At 41.7% G+C, this 19,936-nt stretch overlaps 1 protein-coding gene across 5 annotated transcripts in view; it reads left to right on the forward strand.

Moving 5' to 3' along the window:
• The first annotated feature begins 5 nt into the window (after nt 1-5).
• Nucleotides 6-19,936, forward strand: part of APTX (aprataxin) — a 34,578-nt gene continuing 14,647 nt past the window's right edge. For 2 of the 5 annotated variants that reach the window (XM_059411511.1, XM_059411510.1), the window contains exons 1-8: nt 6-84; nt 4,684-4,820; nt 6,299-6,345; nt 6,565-6,867; nt 7,698-7,757; nt 8,568-8,794; nt 14,674-14,777; nt 15,532-15,714. In XM_059411511.1, coding sequence (XP_059267494.1) covers nt 4,688-4,820; nt 6,299-6,345; nt 6,565-6,867; nt 7,698-7,757; nt 8,568-8,794; nt 14,674-14,777; nt 15,532-15,686 — 1,029 coding nt within the window. In that variant the 5' untranslated portion in view covers nt 6-84; nt 4,684-4,687 and the 3' untranslated portion in view covers nt 15,687-15,714. Of the gene's footprint in view, nt 85-4,683; nt 4,821-6,298; nt 6,346-6,564; nt 6,868-7,697; nt 7,758-8,567; nt 8,795-14,673; nt 14,778-15,531; nt 15,816-19,936 lie in introns of those variants that run through there. The other 3 variants (XM_059411512.1, XM_059411513.1, XM_059411514.1) reach the window with 3 other exon arrangements.

Genomic DNA, 19,936 nt, shown 5'->3' on the forward strand with positions numbered 1-19,936 from the left:
CTTGCTCGTGGCGTCATCACGCAGCGCCGGAAGTGGTGAAGCTTCCAAGAGTGTCCTGGGTTTGTCTGTGTCCGCGGTCTCGAGGTAAGGCAGCTCTCGGCCTACCTCCTCTGCTTGCCGGGTGGAAAACCGTAGTTGTGGGCTCTGGTGCGGGGCCGTTACCGCCCTTGAATGATGTTCCTTGAATGACGCTTTTTTGGCTTTTTTTCCGGCCTGACTTTACAGTGCTTGGGCTCCAGGCGTCTCACTTTGCTCAAGCTCCCGTGGGCCGTTTTTCGGAGGCCCTCTCGTTGGTCGCCGTCCCACCTCACGTTGGTTCACGTGCCCCTCACTCCTCCTGCCCCCACCCCCAGCCCCAGCCTTGGTCACAACGCAGGCAGAAAAAAGATCAGAGAGAGACCTGACTTTTCTGTGTGGATGGGTAGTGATGCCAGCTGTTTACAAGGAGATTATAATTTCATTTGGAGAGTAGAATTACATCCACATTGAGTTCTCAGGGAACTGTGAAGATAAATGGACCACACCCTATGGCAAGATATAGAGAAGACAAGATAGTTCAGTGAAGGCCTCCCTGGAGCAGGTGGGGCTTGGAAATTGAGAAGGATTTGGGATTCTAGGAAGGGGGAAAGGGTATAATCCAATGCCCTCATATTAAGAATGACTTGGGAGACATGACTCAGTACCTCATAGCTTGAGGGATGTATTTGCGCATAAAAATAAATTTATGTGAGTCTGGAGGAAGGGGAGGGTGGGTTCTAGGAAAGGAAGTAGGCGGTGACATAAGTAACCTTTGTGGGGTTAGAGTATGTGGGTCTTCACCTCAAGCCTGAGGAATTTGGGATTTACCAGGCTGGGCAAATTTCTGGGGCTGGGTTGGATATCATGGAAGCCATCAGCCACACGTAGCTATTTAAATGTAAGTTTTAAAAAAATCCAAGAACTTTAGTTCCTCTATTGACCTGGCTACATTTTGGGTGCTTGATAGTCACTTGTTAGCTACGTTATTAGACAATGCAGGTTTACAACACTTCCATTATTGCAAAAAGTTCTACTGGACAGCACAATTCCATGTTATCAAATTGCTGGGCTTGTGTGGCTTATCAGATCACTTTGGTTCCTTAAGATATAACCAGAATTTTTTCCTGACCAATCCCTGGAACTCTGGAATGAAAAGTAGGGAGTTGGAAAACAGAGAGTTAGAATTTATCCTCATAGATGTGAGGATAGGATTGCCCAAAGAGAGGAGCAAAGGACCACATGGAAGAGGAGCCAAAGCAGGGGAAAGAGAAGGAAGGGACAACCTGAATAGGATTATCATTTGGTGACCTACTTGCAAATATATATTATTCTTGCATGCCAAATACTAAGTTCTGGAGATACATTGGTAAGCAAAAAAAATGGGCTTGACTTCTATCATAGTACTTGCAGTTTTGGGAGTTTTATTGGATGGACTATTTTAAAGGTTCAGGAGCACCTATCATTATGTACTCCCCCTATTCTAAAATGCTTCATTCCCAGAAATTGGAACTGGAGGCTAATAAAATGGGCCAAAATGTTGCTTAAGGTTAGTTGTGTAAGCATTGTGCAGTCACTGCTTTAGCTTCTCAAGAAGTAGTAAATGGGAACATCATCATAACTTGAGAACTTTGGTGGGAATGAGTGTGTGTATAGGGCAGGAAGGGTAGTTCCTATTATCCTGCAACAGCCCGCCATGCTCTCAGCTACCCATCAGATTGATTCCTGTCCCTGCTCTCAAACTGTGCTCTCTCCACATTTCTTTTGTTATTACTGTGAGTAGTCAGTCACCATGATTTATTTCCCAAAGCCTGATGAAGACATACTTCACTTCTTAGCCCATTAATTGCTGATTCATCAGTTTCCAGCAAGTGCAGACAGATGCTCCTCTGAACACATAGCATTTAAAAGTGGGACTTGCCTGTAGTATCATCATCATTTGAGGCTCCAGGTTTAAGATTTTAGGTTTACACCTGACTTTTCTTGCTTCTTGTATCCACTCCTTCACAAAGACCTGCTGAACTTTTGGACCTCACTGTGGTCATTATGTTGACAGCCTTGTGACGCTGACTCTAGACTTCTCCACTCCAATCTGCCTACGTACAGCTGTTGTTTCACTTCAGTAGGCAGCTCAATAATTTGGCTGTTGTCTCCTTGTTGATAAGATTAAGTCGAAACTTTTCAGCCTGGTGTTTCAATACCTCTGCCATTTTTTGGTGATTCTCTGGGGCAGCTCCTCTGGGTCAACCAACAAGGTCTGCTTTCTACCCCTCATCCATGGCTTATTGCTGAAATCTGTGTTTTCACTTGTGCCTTTTCTTTTCTTTTCTTTTTTTTTTTTAAGTTTTATTCGTTTAAGTAATCTCCACACCCAACTTGGGGCATGAACTCATGACCCAGAGATCAGGAGTCACATGCTCTTCCAACTGAGCCAGCCGGGTGTCCCTGGCGCTCAGCCGGGTGTCCCTGGCGCTCGTGCTTTTAAAAATGGAATGTCCCCTCCCACTTATTTTCTTATCAGTCCTCTCCGCCTTTTCAGTTGGGTGGTTTCCAAACCCTTTGCTGACTGGTGGAATTTTCTGTAACTTTGCACCTCCTCGGCACTCATTTGCTCACTCCCCTTTACATTATCCTTTCTTTGCAGATGGTAATGAATTTCTGATTTTTAAAAATCTTGTTCCCTTTTTCTTCCCTTTGGACACAGAGCTTGTCCAGAGGCCTGATAAGTGCTGCCTTGCCTACAGAGCACATTTCTCAAAGCGAGGGTATTAGAGGCTTGAGCAATATGTTTCTGGAGGCATCCTCAAGATCCTAGTCCTGTCCCTGCCCATAATTCCCTGCTCTCCCTCTCTGGGTGATCTCATGCTCTCTCTTTGCCTCACCTTCTCTGACGTGTTGATGCCTCTCAAGTATATATATGCAGCCTATTCCTCTCCCTGAGCCTTCTGCCCATATTTCCTACCTTGACCTGTGTATCTTAACCTAGTTGTGTTTCAATCAGAAATCATCCCTTCTTCATTGGCCATTTAACTTCATATTATGTTTTCTTTGTATTTCTCATTGTGGTTAATGGCTATTTCCGAATTAGAAGTCTTATTTCTGCCTTTACTCCTTTGTCATTCTCCAAATATAGTCGGAAAATTAAGTCTACCATCATGGTTTCTTCTTCTTCCTCTCCATTCCTTTTGTCCTGCCTTTGTTAGGTCTCATCTCTCTCCCAAATATCTTGTCTCTTTCCCTTTTACTGATACCCTACGTGGCCATGAAGGTTGTTTTCTTCCTTTCTTTCAGGACTTATTTATTTATTTTAGATACAGAATGCTCACACGCACATGCAGAGGGGGTGGTGAGCAGGATGGGTGGAATCTTTAAGGGGTGGAATCTTTTTTTTTTTTTTTTTTTTAAGATTTTATTTATTTATTTGACAGAGAGAGATCACAAGCAGACAGAGAGGGAGGCAGAGAGAGGGGGGAAGTGGGCTCCCTGCTGAACAGAGAGCCTGATGCGGGACTCCATCCCAGGATCCTGAGATCATGACCTGAGCCAAAGACAGAGGCTTAACCCACTGAGCCATCCAGGCCTTAAGGGGTGGAATCTTAAGCAGATGCCTCACTGAGCACAGAGCCAGACACAGTGCTCCATTTTGGGCCCTGAGATCGTGACCTGAGCTGAAATCCAGAGTCGATGCTTAACCAACTGAGCCACCCAGGTGTCCCTAAAGGTGGTTTTCAAAAGAAAGCCAGTTCCTTCACTATCGTACAGGTTTGTATTGCACAGGGGGGGCCACATTCACACTTTAGACATTGTAGGTTTATATATTTTTTATGACAGTCTTCTGGTAGATGGCAGTAAAATTATTATTCTAATACTGGTGTGTTACAATGATTAAGGATGAAAACCTGATACACATAAAGATGCCCATGGACTGAAGAACATCCTCTATTCCTATGACTTTAATTTTCTGCCAGGCGAACTCTTTCTCACGCTCTAAAACTCAGCATAAATATCCTTTCTTATTAAGCTGTTTTTGATATTCCTTACAAAAGTCAGTTATTCCTTTCCCTGAGCTAGTGCCATATTTAATTAATCCCTTATTATGGTGCTTATCACATTATGTTATAATAATTGATATATGAGTCTATCTGTCCCACTAAACTCCAGGTCCCTCAGATTGGAACATTGTTTAATTATTCTTTTATCCTCAGGGTGTAGGCTAATGGTCAGCACATAGAGTATGTCAATAAACATAAATACTTGATTACTGGGACGCCTGGGTGGCTCAGTTGGTTGGGTGTCTGCCTTCGGCTCAAGTCATGATCCCAGGGTCCTGGGATTGAGTTCCACATCAGGCTCCTTGCTCAGTGGGGAGCCTGCTTCTCCCTCTGCCTGTGTGCTTTCTCTCTCTCACTGACAAATAAAATCTTAAAAAATTTTTTTGATTGCTTAGCCTGATTTAGGCACAGAGATAAATATATACATTATCTTATTTAATTCTCATAAGAGCCTCATGAGTCCTGTCATTGTCATGTTCTACAGGTGAGAAAATTGAGACCTAGGTGAAGTCACTGGTTGATGGCGTGTGTGGTAGTGCTGGAGTATGGCTCTGGAGGACTTGTGTGCTAATTTTACCAGTGATTCTGTTGTGTGTGTGTGCTTTTTTTCTCTCAGAGTAATGATGCGGGTGTGCTGGTTGGTGAGACAGGATAACCGGCACCAGCGAATCAAACTTCCACATTTGGAAGCAGTCATGGTTGGGCGTGGTCCAGAGACCAAGATCGTTGACAAGAAATGTTCTCGACAACAAGGTAGTTGGTCATAGCAATGCGCAGATTACTGTGTTTTGTTCCTTAGGATAATGATAACCAAAGATGCACATTTCTTGGATGCTATTGGTAGGAGCTTTTTATCTGCCATAAACAAAACTCAGAAACCGTGCTCTATTAGCTAACACCAGGGACCCATTCACCCCTGATTCTCCCCCCTGGAAGTGGTTAATATTCAGTGTTGGGAATAGGCAGGTTCCTTCCTGTTACTATGCGGTTGTGGACCTGAATCCTGTACCCTGCTTTGCCCAGGAAGATTCCTCTCACTGGGCAGTGAGGCAGTTGAATTCTGGGACCTCCAGCGTGAAACCATGTCTGAGAAGTGATGAGGTAGTTCCCTCCTTTACATGATGGCTCACACAGAGGGGGTTATCTTTTTAAGACTTTGGCATCTAGCTCTTGAATTTGCCTTTCCTGGGATTTGATGAAATGAAGGTCCTTAGGAAAAAGCCTTACCACATACCTCATTTTTTTTTTAATTAATTTTTTATTTTTTATAAACATATATTTTTATCCCCAGGGGTACAGGTCTGTGAATCACCAGGTTTACACACTTCACAGCACTCACCAAAGCACATACCCTCCCCAATGTCCATAATCCCACCCCCACATACCTCATTTTTCACATGTAAACTCTGGACATGCTCACTGCTACCAGGCCCCCACATGTGTGTTCCCCATAACAGGGTTTCTTAGTGCTTAGAGTCTGTAGTGTTGGCTTTTCCTACATGAGTTAATCTAAATGGGGGAAAAAAGCCATATTGAGCTGTCTAGGTCCAAGATACAGAAGCAGACACTGCTTTTCACTTTCTGTCCCCTTTTCACAACAGCAACTGTAAGGACTTGTGTGTCAGCCTGTCTTCTGCCTGTCCTTCCCGGATAGCAGCTGTGGTGTCTCTGCACCCTGTCTCCCCCTAGGAATTTTGTTCACTTCTCTGAACACAAGTGTTTAATGTTATTTTTTCCCCATATATGCTCAGACTGTTCTGTTCCTGCAGTCCTCTTTCTAGAATAATCACTGTGCCTACTAACTTCTCTTTTCCAGGAATGTATCCTTTGGCTTTCTCTACTGAAGGCATTTTATAATTGTATTAAATAGTGGAAGCCTGATGTAATCATGAACCAAGAGTCTGTGAGAGAACTGGGTCCCTTTCCTGACTGTAGAGTTTGTTATCCTGAGTGGGTTAAGGGTGCTGGAATAGCAAGACTTGTGAGGATTCTGTGAAGCTGCTTCATAGGGATATTAGCAAGAGTTAAGGGAGTATGTGTGCTGGTGACATTTTGTGGAAGGATTTGGAGCCCAGCCACCTGTATAACAGGCAATTTTGCTCATAGGCCTTTGAGGAAACCCCAGTCAAGTTGCCTCCTGGAGTGAGGCTTCATTATCCTGCAGGGAGAATAGGAGCAAGTGCTTGGTTCTTTGTGGCATTTAGGTTTAACTTTTTTTATATCTCTTTCAGTACAGTTGAAAGCAGAGTGTAACAAAGGATATGTCAAGGTAAAGCAGGTATGTGTATTTGTAATTTGGGTTTCCATTTTATACTTGATGATTTCTTATGCTGTTGATTTTAGAGTGTTTGTGCCAGCCAATTAAAGCTTCTCTGTCATGAGTGGAAGTGAGCATTAAGCATGGTGCCTGGTGTGCTGTAAGTGGTTAACATAGCAGTGGCTATGCTGCTAGTGGTATTATTGCTATCATTGTGATTATTTTCTGATTATTCTATAGGTAGGGGTCAATCCCACCAGCATTGACTCAGTCATAATTGGGAAGGACCAAGAGGTGAAGCTGCAGCCTGGCCAGGTTCTCCACATGGTGAATGAACTTTATCCATATATCGTAGAATTTGAGGAAGAAGCAGAGAGCCCTGGTCTGGAAACACACAGGAAAAGAAAGAGGTCAGGCAGCAGTGATTCTATAGAAAGAGATGCTGCCCAGGAAGCTGAGTCCTATACAGGACTGGAACCTGGGAGTGATCCTAGCCAATCTGCTCTGCCCTCAAAAAAGGGGAAAGATGTATCTACCAAAAAGGTGAGGGCTGTGTGCTTGATGGATGATGTGGAGATTAAATGAGATGTGATGACTGCCTGATTGTTTTGTACACTGTAAAGCCCAGGTATGCATAAGAGGTTATTAACTATGACAAGGCTTATTAACCATGATGAAAGAGTCACTTGTTTGTGTCACCATTCGCTTGAGTGAAGGTCCCTTTGTGTACTTTACTGTTGAATTCCTGAGGTAAGCCACTTGAAGGTAGGGAGATAATGGCTGTGTACTTACCACTGAACTGCTGAAATGGGTCAGTCATATGTTTATCTCTAGAAGGTTAGCCTTGGAGCACTGTTCATAGATCATGTGATTCGCATCCTGATGTCAAAGTGGAAGTGTAGTTAGCTGTAGGTGGAGTGGGAGAGGGCGAAGAAGATGCAGTTGACACTTGCATCTCCAGCCTTTGTCTAGACACACAACTGTGAATCCTGTGTAGGAAGAAAATGGAGCTGGTTTAGATTATAAAGGCAAATGATTGAGTAAAGGGGATATAGCTTAATTTTTTTTTTTAAAGATTTTATTTATTTATTTGACAGAGACCACAAGTAGGCAGAGAGGCAGAGAGAGAGGGGGAAGCAAGTTCCCTGCTGAGCAGAGAGCCTGATGTGAGGCTCGAACTCAGGACCCCCAGAGATCATGACCTGAGCCGAAGGCAGAGGCTTAACCCACTGAGCCACCCAGGCGCCCCTAGCTTAATTCTTAAAAACTAATCTCATTACTAAGTTCAGTTGGGCTTTGCTGATGTGCAGTATTAACTAATGCTGAATATAACTATTGACATTTGCAATTTATATTGCCCCTTTTTGTTTCAGGAATCATTGGGCCACTGGAGTCAAGGCTTGAAAATTTCTATGCAGGATCCCAAAATGCAGGTCAGAATAACATTTTGGCATTGAAATACACTTCATGTTTTAAGTGGCTAATCCACAGATGTCATAACTACAAATGAAAGCAAAGGAGATCAGTCCTTCTGAATGAGGTTCATTTTATTGGGCTAATTTCTGAGAACAAGTGGTTTTTCCCATTATTAGTAAGTTAGCAACTGGATTCTTTGACGAGAAGCTAAGTTCTTCAAATGAATATCCCCTCTTCTTTGTTCCTTCTAAACTTCTGGGTGTTATTAAGGGAAGTTGTGTTAACCTTAGTAGGGTTTCTTTCAAGGGAGTGTCAGGTAATATATTGTGACTGTAGTTGCTGGGCTGCCCTGGAATTAATAGTCAGGCATCATCCTGGGAGGGGTCTTTGAGTTCTTAAATTACATCCTGGGTGACAAGGAGCCAGATCTGATAGGGCTTCTTGGAACACATGCTGTGATAAATGGTTTACTGGGTTAGAGTGGAGAAGGGTGCATTTGAATTAATGTTGAAAGGATGTTCCATCAGATCCTTAGGAACTATTTTGTACTGTGTGTTTTCTGTGTATTCTTTGTAGTGTGGTGATTGAAAACACACACTCTGGAGTCAACTAGACCTGGTTTACAATCGTAGACGTCCCACTTTGTTAGCTATGTAACTTTGCAAGACACTCACCCAAGTGTCAGCTCTCATCTGACAAAACTGCATATGGAAACCTTTCACTTAAGACTGTGTTGGGAATTAAGTGAGTTAGTGAATATGACAGCACTTGGCGTGCAGAAGATGTGTGGTAGATGTCTGTTTCCTTCTCTTATGCCCCTCTTCTAGATTTACAAAGATGAGCAGGTGGTGGTGATTAAGGATAAATATCCCAAGGCTCGTCACCATTGGCTGGTCTTACCATGGGCTTCCATTTCCAGTCTGAAGGTTGTGACCAGGGAACACCTTGAGCTCCTCAAACACATGCACACTGTGGGGGAAAAGATGATCACAGATTTTGCTGGGTCCAGCAAACTCCGCTTCCGATTGGGTTACCATGCCATTCCCAGCATGAGGTAAGTGTTGTGGGTAGTGCTAGCGCATTCTTGTTCTGTCTGGGCAGACAGATGGATTCAGCCTGATAGTCCTGTGTTGGTATATCAGCCTGTGCTGATAGTCCTGAGGCCCAGGGAACTCGGGTGGGATGTTTCCAAGGAAGGTGGGCTGACTTGCCTGACTTGCCTGTAATTTTTTGTGCCTGTGACTTTTATTAGATTTTTCAGAAACATCTATAAACCCCTAAACGATTAAGGACCATTGCTTTGAAGGAGACAAATATCACTGACTTTTGTCTTGACAGCTCAGTAGACCTAGGGTTTAAAATAAAATGAGAGAAAAATATAGAGCCTGTTTGCCTTTGGCTCATACCCAGAAGGACTCAGAAAGGAATAACTGAGTCTTTTTAAAGAATGCAAGCAAGGCAGATCTCCATAGCTCTTTAGAGCTAAGCAACAAGATAAGCAGACTAATTGGATTTTGGAGTTTTTATCTTGTATTTGTTCATTTGTTTTTTTGGTGATAAAATAAACCTAACAAAATTTACCATTTTAACTGTTTTTAAGTATACAGTTCTTTGGCATTAAGTCCATTTACATTGTTGTGCAACCATCACCATCATTTGCTTCTCGAACCTTTTTCATCTTCCCAAACTGCATCCCATTCCCCTACAGTCTCTGGCACTTACCATTCTACTTTCTGTTTCTATAAATTTGACTACTTTATGTGCTTCATGTAAGTGGAATCATACAGTGTTTGTCTTTTCATGACTAGTTTATTTTATTTACGATAATGTCTTCAAGGTTCATCTCTGTTGTAGCATGTGTCAAATTTTCTTTTGGTTATTTTTTTTAAAGTGCCCAACATTCTTCACATTTTATTCAGGTAATTATGACTAATGTGATGGACCACTTTAACCAAATGAATTTTTTGTGCCACATTTTTTTCCCCATCAGTACTCTTTTTTTAAAAATGAGGCATAACTTATATGCAACAAATTCACAGATTTATGGTTTGGTCAGTTTTGACAAACATATATACCATGTAACATCACTCTGATAAAAATACAGAACATTTCTGTCATATCCCAAGTTCCCTTGCACTTCTTTTCAGTTAATCCACCCCTCAACCCTAAAGCGTTGTTCTGATTTCTTTCTGCATAGGTTAGTTTTGCCTATTCTAGAACTTTACATAAGTGGAATCATACAATGTATACTTTTCTTCTATCGGACCTTTTTGAGCATTATTATTTTGAGATTCATGTATGTTGTTGTGTATGTCATGCACATCCTTCATTTTTTCGGTCTTCAGTAAATTCCTAGAAATGAAGTTGCTAGGTCACAGGGTTGATGTATGTTGGGCCTCATTTTAAAAAAGGCAGTTGATCCTTGAGCAATATAGCATTGAATTGTGCCAGTCCACCTATATGCACATGTTTTTTGATACAGTAAAATACTGTAAATGTATTTTCTTTTCATTGTGACTTTAACGTTTTCTTTTTTTTAATTTTTATTTATTTATTTATTTATTTATTTATTTAAAAGATTTTATTTATTTATTTGACAGAGAGAGATCACAAGTAGGCAGAGAGGCAGGCAGAGAGAGAGAGGAGGAAGCAGGCTCCCCGCTGAGCAGAGAGCCCGATGCGGGACTCGATCCCAGGACCCTGTGATCATGACCCGAGCCGAAGGCAGCGGCTTAACCCACTGAGCCACCCAGGCGCCCCTAACGTTTTCTTTTCATTGCCTTACTTTTCATAAGATTTCAGTATATAATATACGTAGCATGCAAAATATGTGTTAATGGACTGTTGCTGTTATTGGTGGGGCTTCTGGTCAACAGTAGGATATTAGTAGTTTTGGGGGAGTCAAAAATTATATTTTTGGGGGTGCCTGGGTGGCTCAGTGGGTTAAGCCGCTGCCTTCGGCTCAGGTCATGATCTCAGGGTCCTGGGATCGAGTCCCGCATCGGGCTCTCTGCTCAGCAGGGAGCCTGCTTCCTCCTCTCTCTCTCTGCCTGCCTCTCTGCCTACTTGTGATTTCTCTCTGTCAAATAAATAAATAAATAAATCTTTAAAAAAAAAAATTATATTTTTGGATTTTTGATCGTGTGGGGGGTCAGTTAAGGATCAGCTGTATGTAATTTTTTATTGTTAAAGCCTTATTCAGAAATTTAGGGCAGAAGTCACCCATAATCGTAATCCTATTTCTCCAGTGCTGCACAGCCCATGGCTAAAAGAATCTTTGATTGTAGAGTGCTTTTCACATGGTAATCTCAGTGTCCATACTTTTTTTATGTAATAAATAGTTATTCCAAGAATTTTAAAAAGAGCTGTGGCAACTGTGGGTGGGAAGCAAAATGAGCAGTAAGTTGCCATTTTACATATTCTTTTACGATCACTATTTATAATTTTGAATAAACACCATAGAAAGGAAAAGGTAACATGTTTTTTTCTTGTAAAAGTAATGTATTTTCCATTTAGAAAATATAAAAAAAGTGTGAAGCAGAACAAAGATCTTCCATAATATCACCACTAATTAAACTCTAGATCTCATTTGAATTTCACCTTTTTTATTTTTTAATATTTATGTTTTTCTGCTCCAGGATCTAATCCAGGATACTGCATTGGATTTATTTGTTGTCTCTCCTTAGTTTCCCCTAACTTATGACACTTCTTCATCCATTCCTAGTTTTTATGATCTTGACACTTTCGATGATTACTGGTTTGTTTTATAGGATATCTCTCATTTTGGGTTTATCTGATATTTTTTCTGATTAGATTGAGGTTACGCCTTTTTTTTTTTTTAATTCCCCAAATACCACAGAGATGATGTTGCTTCCTTCTCAGTACTTCATATCAAGGAGTAGGTGATGTTAAGATGGCTTATTATTATTATTATTTTTTAAAGATTTTATTTATTTCTCAGAGAGAGAGAGAGCACAAGCAGGCAGAGTGGCAGGCAGAGGCAGAGAGAGAAGCAGGCTCCCTGTGAGCAAGGAGCCCAATGTAGGACTTGAACCCAGGGCCCTGGGATCGTGACCTGAGCCAAAGGCAGCTGCTTAACCAACTAAGCCACACAGGTGTCCCTGGCTTATTATTGATATTAACCTTGATCACTTTGTTATGGTGATGTCTGCCACATTTCTCTCCTCAAAATTACTATTTTTCCCTTTGTTATTGATGAATGTCTTGGATAGTTAGGGACTATGCTAGGATCTTGTTTCTCCCCCAAACTTTTGCCCAGTGATTTTAGCATTTATTGGAAAGTCTTGCCTGCGAGAGTTATTACTGTGGTGTTTACCTACTGGTGATTTTATGTTTCCATCATTTTCTTTAATTTATTAATTAGAATTCTTCTGTATGAAAGAGTTGTCCCTTTCCCCCAGTATGTATTTATTCAGCTATTTGTCAGTGTGGACTTACGGATATTTATTTTATTCTATAGGTTTTTTTTTTTTTAAGATTTTATTTATTTATTTGACAGACAGAGATCACAAGTAGGCAGAGAGGCAGGCAGAGAGAAGGGGGGAAGCAGGCTCTCTGCTCAGCAGAGAGCCCAGTGTGGGGCTCGATCCCAGGACCTTGAGATCATGACCTGAGCTGAAGGCAGCGGCTTAACCCACTGAGCCACCCAGGCGCCCATATTCTATAGGTTTTAATTTAGCCTATCATTATTCATTTTGTTGCTCAAATTGTTCTAGCTTTAGTCCTTGGAAGCTCCTTTAAGTTGGGTCCTGAATCATTTGACAGGGCCCCAACATTTTTTGAACACTTCTTTATTTTCTGGAACAAGACGTTCCAGGCTCATTGTGTATTTTTCCTGTTCTAGCCCTGGAATGAAACTTTTATTTTATTTAGTTCCTTTTATTGGAGATATTTATAAACCAAGACTTGGATACTAGATTTCTATATTGAGAGAAGTTGGTTGATCCCAGAGTATTTTTGCTCCTAGGTCCTTTCACAGATAGGGCCAGGAAGTACATGAATGAATCTTAATCCACACAGATACACACACCTCCCTGTTTCTTTATCTACTTGTGTATGTATATGGAAAACGACATATTTATACTGATATCTCTGACTCCAGTTTAATTCTGCAAGTTTTATTCTTGTCTTCCCCTTTCCTTTATTTTAGTTTCTTTCTCCAAGGGTGAAAAATCTGGCTCTCATTAGCTCTAATAAATTCACTTTCCTGTTTGGTCTTAGTATATACATAAAGTAGTTACAGAATTGCTGTTAACCCCTGTGAGAAAGACATTCACTCACAGTATTTCTATATAGTTCTTTCCATCTTTATGGTATCCTAGTTTTCCAAAGTTCATTTCCCTAGTTATTTTCTTCCTGACCCCCTTCAGTGTGGTTCCCTTTTCGTTTGTAATACTGTTAGGTTTATTGTTTGTTACTGCCTTTATTCCATTTTGGATTCCTGGATATATTGGTTGGTTTTGATTATTTATTGGGAGAATAGAACAGAATGATTCTAAGAGTCAAATTTATGCAAAAAGGCATCCTACGGGTTTAACAAGTCCAAAAGAGAACTCTTGGTTTTCTGCCCCAAACCTGCTTTCCTTTCAGCTGCTGCATCTCTGTAAGTGGCACCTCCCCCAAACCACATCCAGTCCATTAGGAAGTCCTGTTGGTTCCACTGCAAACTATATTCCAGACACTACAGCTCTAATCTAAGGCGTGATTATTTCTGTAGTAGTTTCCTAACTTGTCTCTGTATCCATTCTTACCCTCTTTAGAGTTCTTTCCCTGCAGGGCAGCCCAGAGTGATCTTTTAAAAGTGAAAATCAGGGACAATATAAGCAGAATACACTGTAGACTTCCTGTCAGCCTGTAAGATTCTTTTTTTTTTTAAGGATTTATTTATTTATGTATTTATTTGACAGACAGAGATCACAAGTAGACAGAGAAACAGGCAGAGAGAGAGGGGGAAGCAGGCTTCTTGCCGAGCAGAGAGCCCGATGTGGGGCTCGATCCTAGGACCCTGAGATCATGACCTGAGCAAAAGGCAGAGGCTTAATCCACTGGGCTACTTAGGTTTCCCCAGCCTGTAAGATTCTTTATGTTCTGACTCCTACCTAGTCTCTGTTTCTCGGCTGGAACCATTCCGGCCTTACCTATCACCTTTCTGTTCCTTAGTTGCAGCAAGTTCTTTTTTATCTTAGGGTCTTTGCACTTGGATCCCCAAAATATTCTTTCTCCAGATCTTTGCTTGCCTGACTGCTTACTCAGCTTGAATCACTGCCTGGAGTGACCTTCCCCAAACACTATAGCTAAAGAGGTAACTTCTAACCCCTGAGCACTCTGTGTCCCATTTCCCTGGTTTATGTTTTTCCTTAAAAATGTTGATGATTGGGATGCCTGGGTGGCTAAGTGGGTTAAAGCCTCTGCCTTCGGCTCGGGTCATGATCTCAGGGTCCTGGGATCGAGCCCCACATCGGGCTCTCTGCTCAGCGGGGAGCCTGCTTCCCCCGCCCCCCACCCACCCACCTCTCTGCCTACTTGTGATCTCTCTCTCTCTGTGTCAAATAAATAAATAAAATCTTAAAACCACCCCCCCACACACAAAGAAACCAAAAAAACCAATGTTAATGATTTGAATTTTCCCCATATATTTTTATTTTCAAAAATTGTCTTTTTTTATTAGACTATAATTATAAGGGCAGAGGCCTTTCTCATTTTGTTCACTGCTAAATTCCCAGTGCTAGAATAATGCTTGGCTCTAGTAGGTACTTAGTGAGCATTAAATGTTCTTAAGTGAATGATTGAATGAATTGGATTAAATGGAAACACTAGCAATATTTTGTATACCCATATTTTTATTGTTTGTCATTTTGACTAAGCCATAGCTTTTAATGGATTTAATGATCATCTTCCTTCTCTCTCAACTAGCCATGTACACCTTCATGTGATCAGCCAGGATTTTGATTCTCCTTGCCTTAAAAACAAAAAACATTGGAATTCTTTCAATACAGAATACTTCCTAGAATCACAAGGTAAACAGAGTTCTTTAGTTTTCACATTTGTTTCATTTTCTCAGCTCTTCTTATATTTGATTTAGTTGTTTCCCTAGATAATTACCTGACCGCAAAAGCCCACATACAACTTTGTGTCCCTATAGAGACCCATTAAAAGAAACTGGATTATTTGAATTGAGTAGTGTTGCCACTTTGCTTTGAGCAGCCTTCTTGAAGGGGCTGGGGTGGACCTAGAAAGCTGTTATGTCAGAGCCAGAAAGGTGTTTTATTGTAACAACAGGGGACTTAAAGGTTGTCCTGAGAATTATCAGAGTTCAGGGATGTGAAAGCTCTCAACAATTGTCTTTTCTGCCATCAGCTGGATAGGAGCTTGGGGGCTGCCTCATGTCATGAGTGATTAATTAACAGGGGAGGGCTGTGTATATGGAAGAGGGCATTTCCCAGTGTGTATACTGTGCACCTGCAGTATGCTGGGCATTAATGATGGCAGCTACCAAACGCTTACCAGCGGTAAAGCACTGTGGTAAGCGCTTGACATAATAACATGGGTTGCTTACAGTGTGTCCCAAAGGAATGTAATTATTTCAGAAACAGGTTGCTCAGATTTAGAATCTGATCAAACGCATTTTCCCCACAGTGATTTTAATCTCAAGTTTACTAGCTTTAGGATACCTGGCATGTTTTTATTTGGAGTCACATTTGCTTTTCTGGGGGTTATCTTACATTGGCTTTTCAGAGTAGGTGGGCTTTGAACGTTTTTCTTTGTTTGCAGCTGTGATAGAGATGGTACAGGACACTGGCAGAGTGAGTGTCCGAGATGGGACGCCTGAGCTCTTGAAGCTGCCTCTCCGTTGTCATGAGTGTCAGCAGCTGCTGCCTTCCATTCCTCAGCTGAAAGAGCATCTCAGGAGGCACTGGCCAAAGTGATTCCATGGAGCCTGGACTTTTGCAGCAGGTGTGGCTGATTGTTTAGAACAAATTCCTTGCACCTTGCACCTGTTCTGGATTGCCTGTGAACTTTTATTTCTTGAATTAAAACATGCAGCCTTTTTTTAAAACAAAGCTTCTGTTCCTGAGTGGTTACAATATGGGGTGGCTTGAAGTAGTTTAGGAATTAGGAATTTGGGTTTATCATGGATGTGTTCTCTGGTGATGGTGGCTGGGCCAGGCCTGACCCCCAGTCTCCAGGATCCATGTCAAGTATGACTAATGAGGGGCAAAGCCATGTTCAGACTGACCTAATGGAAGATATGGGAGAGGGTGGGCTATATATTTCTGTCCGTGCGTTTAATCCTTTCTCCCCAGAGGCATGTGGTACCTTCATCAGAGCAGCTAAAGAGGTCTCATATTTATCCTGAAAGCTCAAGTTGGTCTTATTCTCTGATATTAATCTATTCTGTAATATTCTTTCCCTTTACTTTCTTCATGGAGAAACTTAGTTGCTTCTGTCTTTTCTATCTTCATCTGTCTTTTCTGCCCTTTCTATCCAAAACCACCAATGCTCCCTTCTCAGGAAGTGTGTCTCACCAGTTCTTACGCACTTTAAGCAAACAGGCTACATGAGGGGGTGGAGAGATGGGGTTTTCTAATATCAGGGGTTACTGGCTGGTGAGGAAATACTTGGCCAAATGTTCATCAGGTTCGGCTGTCAAGCCTTCTTGCTGATCTGCTTGGATCTTTCTTTTCTTTTTTTTTTTTTTTTTAAGATTTTATTTATTTGACAGACAGAGATCACAAGTAGGCAGAGAGGCAGGCAGAGAGAGAGGGTGGGGGAAGCAGGCTCCCTGCTGAGTGAGAGCCCGATGTGGGGCTCAATCCCAGGACCCTGGGATCATGAACTGAGCTGAAGGCAGAGGCTTTAACCCACTGAGCCACCCAGGTGCCCCTGCTTGGATCTTTCATCTGGAAGTTAAGTTTATTTGTTTGGGGCAGCTTTCTTAGGTAGTTGAAACTGTTGGGAGTTCAGGTAACAGTCCCAGATTTAGTTTGAAGCATGCAGAGGTCACTGTAGACTGAAAAGTTGCACAGAACCCCATAGCTTCATTTTTCACTCAGAGAAAATTTAGATGGCACTGTTGGAGCATTTTGATTTTTGGTTAATGTCAGAACTGAAGGTGAAGGGAATTCAAAAATGTTTCTAATTACATTGGTGATGTATTTGAGGATGTGATTCTTTTTGCTCTTGAGTTAAAAAAAAAAATACCCCGTGGGATGCCTGGGTGACTCAGTTGGTTGAGCAGCTGCCTTCGGCTCAGGTCATGATCCCGGCGTCCTGGGATCGAGTCCCGCAACGGGCTCCTTGCTTGGCGGGGAGCCTGCTTCTCCCTCTGCCTCTTTCTGCCTGTGCTCGCTCTCTCTCTCTGATAAATAAATAAAATCTTTAAAAAAAAATACCCTTAATAATAACATCTCTCTGGAGAAAAACCTCAATCTGTAGAGACCACATTTAACCTCAGTCTTTCACAAACAAACAAGGTGTTACAGTGGTTTCTTGGTGAGCATGGGTATAGTCATAATTAGTAGTAATTAATGATTACACTTGATTACTGTGTAACATTTGCTCAGCTTCTGTGTGTCTGGGCATTATGCTAAACACTTTGTTCAAATTATTTAATTTACATCTCCCTGTATGTAATTCTGTGGGGTAGGTAACTTCGTGATGACCCTTTAAAGGATAAAAATTTAATCATCTATAAAGGTTGCTGGGCTTCAAAGTTGGTCTTAGTTCTGGTGTGCCAAACTCATTTTCCCTATTAGTTGAAGAATATAAACGTAATACTAACCATTAGGAGCCATAGACCCCCAGGGGCCTTTGCTGACCAAAAGCTTTCCATGGCATTTTAATGATTTCTCTGAGGATTGTCAGTTCCTTTAAAGCCCCCTTTTCACATCTGATGCCTAAAAGCCCCTAGAAACCTTGAATACTTCCTAAAGGTATACTCCGTAGATGCCTGAGATCAGAATTGCTAGTTTCATTTTATAACCTGAATCACAATCCCTTGGGCCTAGGAACCTGTATTATAAAACAGGCATTCAGTGGGTACCTGAGTGGCTCAGTTGGTTAAGTGTCTGACTCCTGATTTTTCTCTTGGGTCATGATCTCGGGGTCATGATATTGAGCCCCACATTGGGCTCCGTGCTCAGCATGGAGCCTGCTTGGGAGTCTTGTTCTCCCTCTCCCTCTACTCCTCCTCCTCCTCAAGTTCTCTCTCTCTCTGTCAAAACAAACAAACAAAAAGAACAAAAACATTCAGGATGACTTTTATTCATACTAAAGTTTGAGAACCTCAGTATAAATGAATTTCTGGCTTCAAAGCACCTTGCACTTCTGAAACTCCTGGATTTGACTCTGCCCTGTGAAGATACACACATTATTTTCTGGTTGCCTTGCTGGGCTAGTTGTAGGCTTTCCTTCCCTTTGCAGGGTCAGTTTTATTTCAGGATCCAGGGAAACCCTGGGCATTAGATAAGGGAGAATGAGTTATTATTGGGACCAGTGCTTTGTTTCTTTAGGGATTGGGAAGAGGCCCTCGGGCCCCATGCTTTTAGGGCCGTGGCCTAGAGCTGATGACTCTTCCTCTTGAGTGACTCCCATTTCTTCCTCCTGCTCAGAGGGCAGTCTCAAAGGCGTGACCTGGGATCTGTGATGAACTCATCTAACCTTAGGCTCAGAGCATATATATTTTTCTTCTTCTGGGTATGTCTCTGAGACATCCAGGTACAAGTGCTCCTTTCAGGGACCAGACCATAGTTGAGATGGTCACTAAGTCCTTGCAGTTTCAGGGATGTTTTCTGGAGCCTGGAATGGTAGTCAGTCACATATGCTGGATATGGCTGGATATCAGAGATTCAGGGCTGATCTGTGTCAGAATTGGCCTAACTGCCTCTATCTCAGTAACTATAACTTTAAGATTTCCACAGTGCTCTAAAGATTATTCTGTAGATAAGAATAAAAAATATGATGAAGGCTATGAAGTTCACTCCCCAGAATAATGTAGGTATACATATCTTATGTACCCTTGAAGTTGCTTCCATAGATTCCCCAGGGGTCTGTGGACCCCAACTTAAGAACCTCTGCTCTGGAGAAAAAAGTCATCACTAAGCATCTGGGATTTTAAGAGGTGTCTGGAATCACTATGGAGGACTAGGGGAGAGACCTCATCTCTAGGATGTCCCTGGGATGCTCTCCTTTGATCTCAATGCTCCTCCATCAGCGTTTGGCACATGTACATCCTGAGGGCTTATGACTTCTGGCTCTAGTTCAGCCACCACATGGAGACAGGACTCTTGGGAAATAGAGAAATTCTCAGCAGTCTGAGGGGTTCAGGAACTGTGGCTGACAGACTTACCGTGAGCTATCTAAAAGGCAGTGAATCTATACTCCTAAAAGCAGTAATCTGCATTAATAGATCAGCTACATCGTGATTGTATCCCAGGATAGTGGGAGTTGCAATATCTCCTGGGTACAGTAGGTTAACAGTCCAAACTATGCTGGACTCTGTAAGTAATCCCTGACTACAGCAAAGAGTTCATTGAGGCCTCAGCCAGTGTACTTGTGAATTGTAGAACATTTAGCTAAACTTCAGAGAAGGTGCCCAGTGAACTTTTTAAACATAGGTATTGCAAGAACATTCAATTTAATTTTCTACCTTATCAACAATGCTATGTAGCTTAGCATATTGATATTAAAATAAAAATGAAAATATTTGATAAGAAACTGCAATCAAGTAGAAACTATATCACAGTGAGATATAATGAAGGGAAATTTTGGAAGAATGAGGTGACCACCTCTACATTTTTTGTTCAGCCAGGCTACTCTGACCTTGAGTCATTGAATTTTTGGGACAGGAGATGTGAAGAATGACTTTGAGGGGCCAGGAAAAGGGCATGAAATATTGAGGTATATAGATCCTTTACCACCCTCTCTCTCAAGTGGGCTTTTGTTATATTCTCACTAGAAAAAGTGATCTTGCTTTGCCTTTTATCCCAGATGTATTATTATGTTACAATTGAATGGAGTCTTCTCAAGGTACAGGGCATACTGGGATGAAAAAGCGGAGCAAATGCATATAACTCATACTTGGGACTCCCAAGTTGTATTTTCATCCATTAGGGGTTATCCTCTTCTACCTTAGCCCCATCATAGCCAGGCAAGGCAGCAGTTTTATTAAAATAAA

The sequence above is a fragment of the Mustela nigripes genome, chromosome 9 (genome assembly GCF_022355385.1).
Source record: "Mustela nigripes isolate SB6536 chromosome 9, MUSNIG.SB6536, whole genome shotgun sequence".
Lineage (NCBI taxonomy): Eukaryota > Metazoa > Chordata > Mammalia > Carnivora > Mustelidae > Mustela > Mustela nigripes.